Source organism: Galeopterus variegatus, unplaced genomic scaffold (genome assembly GCF_000696425.1).
Source record: "Galeopterus variegatus unplaced genomic scaffold, G_variegatus-3.0.2 Scaffold1540, whole genome shotgun sequence".
Taxonomy (NCBI): Eukaryota; Metazoa; Chordata; class Mammalia; order Dermoptera; family Cynocephalidae; genus Galeopterus; species Galeopterus variegatus.
The window spans coordinates 294,656-305,236 of NW_007727651.1; the positions used below are offsets into that span (position 1 = coordinate 294,656).

The window sequence follows — 10,581 nt, forward strand, 5'->3', positions numbered from 1 at the left end:
CGGCCCCCCGCCGGCCGCCGCCTCCCCCGCTTCCCGCCCTGGGCGCAGCTCCCCCGGCACCTTCCAGTCTCCTTTCTTCTGGGCCCCCGAATCCACCTGTCCCGACTTAGCCAAGCCTCGCCCATGTCCCCTCACTCCTTCTGACTCCTGAAGCTGGAATCCTTAGGCTCTGGGGCTGCAGTCCTATCCACAGCCTGCCTGGCCGGTCAGACCCCAGTCCTGATGGCTGGTGTGTGTCCCCTCCTTCCCTAACCCCTGCCACCGCCCCTCTTCTGGTCCCATGCCTGTTCAGAAATTGTTGCCCCAGCTGCCTCACTGTTTGGGTTCTCAGTCTCAGGCTGCATCTCCAGGCCTTTCCCTACCGCCCACCCTCAGCTTTCTAAAGCACAAATGGGGATCAGGTCTCCCCTGCCCTCTACCCCCAACCCAGCTCAAAACCCATTCAGGGCCTTCCTCACCTTAATGGGGCACTGAAGGCCCTGGGTGGGCCTCCCTGGGTTCGTGGCCCTGCCACCTACCCTTGTATTCCTTATGTCACAGATACATGGCACTGTGGACCATCATTCCCCAGCTGGGGCCTTCAGGCTTTGTCCATGCTGTTCCCTCCGCCTGGACTTCCCATCCCTCTTTCCATCTGCCCTGAGTCCTGGCTTATCATGCCCAGACCCCTCAGTCAGCCCACCCACCCCAAAGCCTCCAGTCCTTCAAGCAGCCCTCTATTACCTGTCTGCTAACCTGGGCTGTCACCGTCTGTCTTTGTGCCCGCATCCTTCACCAGACTGGGAGCTCATTGAGGGCCAATGTTGGATCCGTCCATTGTGCTCTGTGTACCTGGCCAAAGGGCTACAGAGACACCAAAGAAATAGAAATGTGGTTCTTGCTTCCTGTGGATTGACTCAACCTATGGCCTGAATTATCCACATCAGGCCACGGAAGTCAAAGTGCCCTGACCTCACTGAGCCTTAGTGTCCTCATCTGTCAAATGGGAATGATGATACTGACACTTAGTAGGCACTTATTAAATGTCTGTTCCTTTCCCTTTTGAATGCAAGTCACAAAGTTACTCCTTCACCTGTGGCAATCCCTGGCCTCAGCTCTGGCTCCAGCTTCTCGGAGTGGCTCAACAAAACAGTTCCCTTGGGCTGTTTGACTCTGGGCTCCAGTCTTGCACATCTCTGGCACAGCAGGGCCCACTCACTGAGCCCTCAGCAAAGTCTTCTGATGCTGCAGGCCTTGGCTGTAGTTACTCCCACTGCTGTGTTGTACCAATCATCTGCCAAAGCTCTGTTCCCAAACCCCTGCGGCTCAGGTAGCCCCCCTTCTCCTTGCTATCAGTGTGGAACCCACATCCATCTGGCCTAGGAGGTAGTGCTTCCTTTCATTCATAAATAGCTATTGAGCATCTAGCATTACGTGCGAGGCATTTTTTCCCCCATCTCTGGATACTCAACCTGGACTGGATCTTTCTCATCTGTCCCCACTGTGTGGTCACCAATGAGTCCTCTTTGGGGCAACTCCCACAGACCCACCAGCACATTTTTGTTAAGATTACTTTGGTCGTAAGAGATTGAAACCCAACTCAAAATGCCTTAAGCAAAAAGGGAAATTTTTGGATTAAAGAGCTAGAAAGAGTCTGGGGGGAAGTTCTGGTTTCAGGTAAGACTGGATCTAGTGGCCAAATGATGTCATCAGGACTCAGTTTTCAGATCAAATAGAAGTACTAGGACTGCAGTTTGTAAAGAGGGGGATTGGAAGTGGTGGTTGGGGAGAAATGATCAAATTCTACCAAGTCACCAATGGGATACTTATTTATTCTCTAAATGCTGGTGCTCAGCCTTGCCTGAACCAACTGAGTCAGAATTTCTGGGGGTGGAGCCTTAGCACAGGTGTTGTTTAAATCTCTGTAGGTGATGGCAGGGTCATAGGGGTAGTTAGAAGCAGAGGCAAGGTTAGGTTCTTATCCACTTGTGCCTGAGTTCATGGAGAGGAACTTGTGATCATCATAGTCCCTATAGCTGGTTCCCAAGGGGCTCCCTGTGCTCTGGAGTGTTGGGAACTTCTCCCAAAGCCCAGCTCCTCAGCTCTCTCAAGTAAACCCAGACAAGTGCTGAGCATCTGTGCCAGGCACTGGTAGCCCCTTGCCCATCCAAAACCTGGCTTTGTGCTGATGGTGGCTACGAGAGTCTGGGGAGGGGAGGTGTTCTGACGGGCAGCACCTGCTCTCCCTCACCCTTTCTCCTCATGGACTTCTCTGGAACTGGACAGGAGAAGTGAGCTGCAGTGGCTAGGGCAAATTCAAATCCCAGCTCTGCCGTTTACAAGCTCCATGATATTGGGCAGCCCTTTTGACTCTTTGAGCTCTATTTTCTTCTACTAGGTGAGTCGACCTCAATGAGTAAAGAGGATGAAATGAAATAATGGGTGTAGAAGTGTCAGCCTGGAGTCGGCAATCAGTAGATGGTGAATGAAAGAGTGAATGAATGAGTAGGAGATCAAATGGGCCAGGTAGAGAGCTCCAGACCTCCGCTCACCTGCCTCCCTAATCAGTCCCTCTATCAGGAGGGCCCTCTCATAGCTCATGACCATCTCTGGATGTTTGTAAAGGATCCAGGAGGCAGAGTCTATTTCCTTTTACAGGAGACCCCTTTCATGTGCCATCCCCACCGTTTCCATCCTAGCAAAACTCCCATCCATTCAACCACAAATGCTCTGGGCACCCCTGTCTTGGGCTAAGGTCTGTGCTATTTTGATCTCAGGAAGCTCTTTGGCTAATGAGGTAGGCAGATGTGGGATTGTTGGGGCATGGGGGAAGGATGGGTGCCGAGGGGGTTCAGAAGATGGAGTATGTGAACCCCATAAACTTGGTGCTTGAATGGAGTCTTGAAGGAAGAATTGCACTGGGAGATAAATGGCAGTCAGGGAGGGTGTTTCTGAGGAGGTAGTTACTGAGCTCAGCCTTGAAGGATGAAAGCAGTTTTTCAGGCAATGGCAGGTATTCTAAGGTGGGGGACAGCAGGGTGTAGACTTTGCTCAGTTTGCTCTGACCATTCTGTCAAGACAAGTCAAAGAACCTGGGCGCAGGTTGGATAGGCAGGTTCCAGATTTTTCCATGGGAGACCCAGGGACCATTCCCTTCTACCCGCCTTGCACATTTGCCCTGGCTTCCCTTACAGTAGTTGCTCACTACTGTCCCTACCCATACTGTTCTCTGGGTTCCGTGGATGTCTCCCAGGCCCACCCCATCATTCTGCAGCCTCCTCGAAAGATCTCATCTTTCAGAGATTGTTTTCTTACCCTGCCTGTCCCTTTCTGCAAAGTTCAGCATTTTGTCTGCAGGGCCCAAGCTTGCCCTCCGCTCAAAGGTGAACGTTCCTGGAAGCTCTAGCCCGTTTTCCACTTCAAACAAAAGGCTGGAACTCGCACCTCAGTCTCCACACACAGCCAGACCGCTGGGCTTCCAACTTGGCTGGGTATCCATCCGTAACGAGGAGTGGACCCGGCCTAAATTTGGAGATGTTAGTTGGAAACTCGAGTGTTGCTAATACAGGCCTTCCAACTTTGTGTGTTTCCCACTCTTCCCCATCAAGCAATTCAGCTGTCCCTGGGAGGAGGCTCAAAGCCCTGCCTTTCTACCTCCCTTCGTCCAGAACAGATCGAAGGGAGGCAGCCCAGCCCCATCCCAACCACCTGCTCTTCAAAAATAATCTAGCAAGTTCCCACTGTGCGTCAGACTCATTTACAAGCATCATTCCTCACAACATCTCTATGACGCAGAAGTCATTGTTCCCATTTGGTGAGTGGGAAATCTGAGGTTTAGAGAATGGAATTAACTAGCCTGAGGTCACATTAGGAAGTGTTAGAGTTCATTTGGCTGCTGACTCCAAATTTAGTTTTCCTTGCCCAGCATCCCTAGTCTCCCAAGGGACTTCACACGTCTGCTAGGGCGTCTGAGATCCCAGAACCAAGGGCATAAGCTTTGGAGTTTGGCCATGCTAAATCTCCCATTTTTGGAGGCTTTCGCCCCACTTCATACCGAATATTAAATGTAACACATTAAACGTGATTTAATTATATATAAATTTAATTGAATATAATTTATATTTAACTGTATCACAGTGGAGTCGAACTGCAGGTTTTGTGCAAATCTGTCAGGACTCATTTCTATTGCAACTGGTTTAACAAATATGTAACGTTATTGGCCCACATAATGGTGAGGTAACTTGGGCTTCAGATATTGCTGGATCCAGAGCCCAAATGATGTGACCAGGAAAAGTCCAGTCCACAGATACAGGAAGTGAAAAGCTCAAGTCTGGCCCTCTGTACTGTGCTGCGTTCCTGAGCCACCTCCTAGACCCATCTGTGCACTTCCTTATAAAGTCCAGTTTTAGCAAGAACCCTGCTAAGTCACTTTGGCAAGAACCACCTCCCCCTTGATGTCTGATCACCCTCAATATCTAATCAGGTTCCTCATCCTCCACCATTCCCAGGTGGTATCTGGTCACCTTGGCCTGTCTTCAGCAAGAATCCTGCTAGGTTGGTTTAGCCAGAATTCCCCTTAGCCCTGATGTTTCCTCTCAGTGGTTTTCCATCCACTGACCCCGACCCTACTCCTTGGCATAAATTCCCACCTGCCCATGCTGCATTCGGAATAGAGCCCAGTCTCTCCTCCACTGCAGAACCTCATTACAGCGGTCCCTACACTTATTGTGATGGTCCTGAATAAAGCCTTTCCTACCATACTTTAACAAGTACCATTGAGTGAGTTTTTCTTTAACACTCCTCCTCTCTTCCCTGCAGCCTGATGGCACCAGCAAGGAGTGTGTATTCATCGAGAAGGTTCTGGAGAACAACTACACGGCCCTGATGTCGGCCAAGTACTCTGGTTGGTACGTGGGCTTCACCAAGAAGGNAAGTTACTCCTTCACCTGTGGCAATCCCTGGCCTCAGCTCTGGCTCCAGCTTCTCGGAGTGGCTCAACAAAACAGTTCCCTTGGGCTGTTTGACTCTGGGCTCCAGTCTTGCACATCTCTGGCACAGCAGGGCCCACTCACTGAGCCCTCAGCAAAGTCTTCTGATGCTGCAGGCCTTGGCTGTAGTTACTCCCACTGCTGTGTTGTACCAATCATCTGCCAAAGCTCTGTTCCCAAACCCCTGCGGCTCAGGTAGCCCCCCTTCTCCTTGCTATCAGTGTGGAACCCACATCCATCTGGCCTAGGAGGTAGTGCTTCCTTTCATTCATAAATAGCTATTGAGCATCTAGCATTACGTGCGAGGCATTTTTTCCCCCATCTCTGGATACTCAACCTGGACTGGATCTTTCTCATCTGTCCCCACTGTGTGGTCACCAATGAGTCCTCTTTGGGGCAACTCCCACAGACCCACCAGCACATTTTTGTTAAGATTACTTTGGTCGTAAGAGATTGAAACCCAACTCAAAATGCCTTAAGCAAAAAGGGAAATTTTTGGATTAAAGAGCTAGAAAGAGTCTGGGGGGAAGTTCTGGTTTCAGGTAAGACTGGATCTAGTGGCCAAATGATGTCATCAGGACTCAGTTTTCAGATCAAATAGAAGTACTAGGACTGCAGTTTGTAAAGAGGGGGATTGGAAGTGGTGGTTGGGGAGAAATGATCAAATTCTACCAAGTCACCAATGGGATACTTATTTATTCTCTAAATGCTGGTGCTCAGCCTTGCCTGAACCAACTGAGTCAGAATTTCTGGGGGTGGAGCCTTAGCACAGGTGTTGTTTAAATCTCTGTAGGTGATGGCAGGGTCATAGGGGTAGTTAGAAGCAGAGGCAAGGTTAGGTTCTTATCCACTTGTGCCTGAGTTCATGGAGAGGAACTTGTGATCATCATAGTCCCTATAGCTGGTTCCCAAGGGGCTCCCTGTGCTCTGGAGTGTTGGGAACTTCTCCCAAAGCCCAGCTCCTCAGCTCTCTCAAGTAAACCCAGACAAGTGCTGAGCATCTGTGCCAGGCACTGGTAGCCCCTTGCCCATCCAAAACCTGGCTTTGTGCTGATGGTGGCTACGAGAGTCTGGGGAGGGGAGGTGTTCTGACGGGCAGCACCTGCTCTCCCTCACCCTTTCTCCTCATGGACTTCTCTGGAACTGGACAGAAGAAGTGAGCTGCAGTGGCTAGGGCAAATTCAAATCCCAGCTCTGCCGTGACGGGCAGCACCTGCTCTCCCTCACCCTTTCTCCTCATGGACTTCTCTGGAACTGGACAGGAGAAGTGAGCTGCAGTGGCTAGGGCAAATTCAAATCCCAGCTCTGCCATTTACAAGCTCCATGATATTGGGCAGCCCTTTTGACTCTTTGAGCTCTATTTTCTTCTACTAGGTGAGTCGACCTCAATGAGTAAAGAGGATGAAATGAAATAATGGGTGTAGAAGTGTCAGCCTGGAGTCGGCAATCAGTAGATGGTGAATGAAAGAGTGAATGAATGAGTAGGAGATCAAATGGGCCAGGTAGAGAGCTCCAGACCTCCGCTCACCTGCCTCCCTAATCAGTCCCTCTATCAGGAGGGCCCTCTCATAGCTCATGACCATCTCTGGATGTTTGTAAAGGATCCAGGAGGCAGAGTCTATTTCCTTTTACAGGAGACCCCTTTCATGTGCCATCCCCACCGTTTCCATCCTAGCAAAACTCCCATCCATTCAACCACAAATGCTCTGGGCACCCCTGTCTTGGGCTAAGGTCTGTGCTATTTTGATCTCAGGAAGCTCTTTGGCTAATGAGGTAGGCAGATGTGGGATTGTTGGGGCATGGGGGAAGGATGGGTGCCGAGGGGGTTCAGAAGATGGAGTATGTGAACCCCATAAACTTGGTGCTTGAATGGAGTCTTGAAGGAAGAATTGCACTGGGAGATAAATGGCAGTCAGGGAGGGTGTTTCTGAGGAGGTAGTTACTGAGCTCAGCCTTGAAGGATGAAAGCAGTTTTTCAGGCAATGGCAGGTATTCTAAGGTGGGGGACAGCAGGGTGTAGACTTTGCTCAGTTTGCTCTGACCATTCTGTCAAGACAAGTCAAAGAACCTGGGCGCAGGTTGGATAGGCAGGTTCCAGATTTTTCCATGGGAGACCCAGGGACCATTCCCTTCTACCCGCCTTGCACATTTGCCCTGGCTTCCCTTACAGTAGTTGCTCACTACTGTCCCTACCCATACTGTTCTCTGGGTTCCGTGGATGTCTCCCAGGCCCACCCCATCATTCTGCAGCCTCCTCGAAAGATCTCATCTTTCAGAGATTGTTTTCTTACCCTGCCTGTCCCTTTCTGCAAAGTTCAGCATTTTGTCTGCAGGGCCCAAGCTTGCCCTCCGCTCAAAGGTGAACGTTCCTGGAAGCTCTAGCCCGTTTTCCACTTCAAACAAAAGGCTGGAACTCGCACCTCAGTCTCCACACACAGCCAGACCGCTGGGCTTCCAACTTGGCTGGGTATCCATCCGTAACGAGGAGTGGACCCGGCCTAAATTTGGAGATGTTAGTTGGAAACTCGAGTGTTGCTAATACAGGCCTTCCAACTTTGTGTGTTTCCCACTCTTCCCCATCAAGCAATTCAGCTGTCCCTGGGAGGAGGCTCAAAGCCCTGCCTTTCTACCTCCCTTCGTCCAGAACAGATCGAAGGGAGGCAGCCCAGCCCCATCCCAACCACCTGCTCTTCAAAAATAATCTAGCAAGTTCCCACTGTGCGTCAGACTCATTTACAAGCATCATTCCTCACAACATCTCTATGACGCAGAAGTCATTGTTCCCATTTGGTGAGTGGGAAATCTGAGGTTTAGAGAATGGAATTAACTAGCCTGAGGTCACATTAGGAAGTGTTAGAGTTCATTTGGCTGCTGACTCCAAATTTAGTTTTCCTTGCCCAGCATCCCTAGTCTCCCAAGGGACTTCACACGTCTGCTAGGGCGTCTGAGATCCCAGAACCAAGGGCATAAGCTTTGGAGTTTGGCCATGCTAAATCTCCCATTTTTGGAGGCTTTCGCCCCACTTCATACCGAATATTAAATGTAACACATTAAACGTGATTTAATTATATATAAATTTAATTGAATATAATTTATATTTAACTGTATCACAGTGGAGTCGAACTGCAGGTTTTGTGCAAATCTGTCAGGACTCATTTCTATTGCAACTGGTTTAACAAATATGTAACGTTATTGGCCCACATAATGGTGAGGTAACTTGGGCTTCAGATATTGCTGGATCCAGAGCCCAAATGATGTGACCAGGAAAAGTCCAGTCCACAGATACAGGAAGTGAAAAGCTCAAGTCTGGCCCTCTGTACTGTGCTGCGTTCCTGAGCCACCTCCTAGACCCATCTGTGCACTTCCTTATAAAGTCCAGTTTTAGCAAGAACCCTGCTAAGTCACTTTGGCAAGAACCACCTCCCCCTTGATGTCTGATCACCCTCAATATCTAATCAGGTTCCTCATCCTCCACCATTCCCAGGTGGTATCTGGTCACCTTGGCCTGTCTTCAGCAAGAATCCTGCTAGGTTGGTTTAGCCAGAATTCCCCTTAGCCCTGATGTTTCCTCTCAGTGGTTTTCCATCCACTGACCCCGACCCTACTCCTTGGCATAAATTCCCACCTGCCCATGCTGCATTCGGAATAGAGCCCAGTCTCTCCTCCACTGCAGAACCTCATTACAGCGGTCCCTACACTTATTGTGATGGTCCTGAATAAAGCCTTTCCTACCATACTTTAACAAGTACCATTGAGTGAGTTTTTCTTTAACACTCCTCCTCTCTTCCCTGCAGCCTGATGGCACCAGCAAGGAGTGTGTATTCATCGAGAAGGTTCTGGAGAACATAAAGCCTTTCCTACCATACTTTAACAAGTACCATTGAGTGAGTTTTTCTTTAACACTCCTTCTCTCTTCCCTGCAGCCTGATGGCACCAGCAAGGAGTGTGTATTCATCGAGAAGGTTCTGGAGAATAACTACACGGCCCTGATGTCGGCCAAGTACTCTGGTTGGTACGTGGGCTTCACCAAGAAGGGGCGGCCACGGAAGGGCCCCAAGACCCGGGAGAACCAGCAGGATGTGCACTTCATGAAGCGCTACCCCAAGGGGCAGGCAGAGCTGCAGAAGCCCTTCAAGTACACGACGGTGACCAAGAGGTCCCGGCGGATCCGTCCCACGCACCCAGGCTAGGCCGGCCCTGCCCTGGGCCCCAGGCCACCCTGCCCACACTCATGCTCCCAGAGAACTGCATCAGAGGAATATTTTTACATGAAAATAAGGAAGAAGCTCTATTTTTGTACATTGTGTTTAAAAGAAGACAAAAACTGAACCAAAACTCTTGGGGGGAGGGGCGATAAGGATTTTATTGTTGACTTGAAAACCCTGATGACAAAAGACTCAGGCAGAGGGACTGTTGTCAACCCACAGGTGCTTGTCTCTCTTTAGGAACAGACAACTCTAAACTCGTCCCCAGAGGAGGACTTGAATGAGGAAACCGACACTCTGAGAAACCAAAGTCCTTTTTCCCAAAGGTTCTGAAAGAAAAACAAAAAAAAGAAAGAAAAAAACAAAGAGAAAGTAGTATCCCCTCCCCCAACAAACTCCCCCACTTTCCCAACCCCTTATCCCTGCCCCAAACTCCAACAAAAATCGCTCTCTGGTTTGCAGTCATTTATTTATTGTCCACTGCAAGCTGTCCCGAGACACCGCGCAGGGAAGGCGTGCCCCTGGGATTTCTCCGCGCCTCGACCTTCTGACGACAGACGGCCTCGTCCAATCATGGTGACCCTGCATTGCTCACAGTTCTGGAGGATGCTGCTATAGACCTTCCGTGACTCACGTGACCTAGTACACCAATGATAAGGGAATATTTTAAAACCAGCTATATTATATATATTATATATATATAAGCTATTTATTTCACCTCTCTGTATATTGCAGTTTCATGAACCAAGTATTACTGCCTCAACAATTAAAAACAACCGACAAATTATTTAAAAAACCATAAGGCGAGTGGTGGCTGAGGCCAGGGTGGGGCAGGGTGGTCCTTTTGTGCTCCATTCTTCCTGGTCTGTGGTCTTTGCGCTGAGCTGGGGGCCCTGCTCAATTATTCATTCATTCACAGGTTCATTCAATACCATGATGCACCAGACACTGTTCTAGGCACTGAGAAGGTAGCCTTAAAGCAGATGGAAATCCTTGCCTTCAGAGAGATTCCATTCTCATGAGTCATTGATTCAATGATTAATTCAATCATTAATTCCCATGCATTTACTTAGCATTTCCTATGTGCTAGGTTTCTATTCTAGGCCCTGGGGAGTTATCAAAGATCACAGGGGAAAAAATCCCATTCTGCAGGGAATTGCACTTCTAGTAATTCATTGATTCTCATTGCTTCATTAATGGGTTCATTCATTCAACATACATTTATTAAGCACTTACTAAGTGCCAGGCACTCTTCAGGAACTGGAAATCCATCAAAGAACAAAAGAGATAAAAGATCATGCCTGGTATAGAGCATGCAGTCTAGGGATTAATTGACTGAGTCATCTGTGTATCCCCATCTATGTTTTGCCAGGCACAAGCTGAACAAGGGAGTGTGGTGGAAGGGTCCA

At 49.3% G+C, this 10,581-nt stretch overlaps 1 protein-coding gene across 1 annotated transcript in view; it reads left to right on the plus strand.

Annotated features, from left to right (window-relative positions):
- Window positions 1-9,912, plus strand: part of FGF18 (fibroblast growth factor 18) — a 25,931-nt gene extending 16,019 nt beyond the window's left edge. The window contains exon 3 of the mRNA XM_008577565.1: window positions 8,891-9,912. Coding sequence (XP_008575787.1) covers window positions 8,891-9,157 — 267 coding nt within the window. The 3' untranslated portion in view covers window positions 9,158-9,912. The remainder of the gene's footprint in view (window positions 1-8,890) is intronic.
- Window positions 9,913-10,581: the final 669 nt, after the last annotated feature.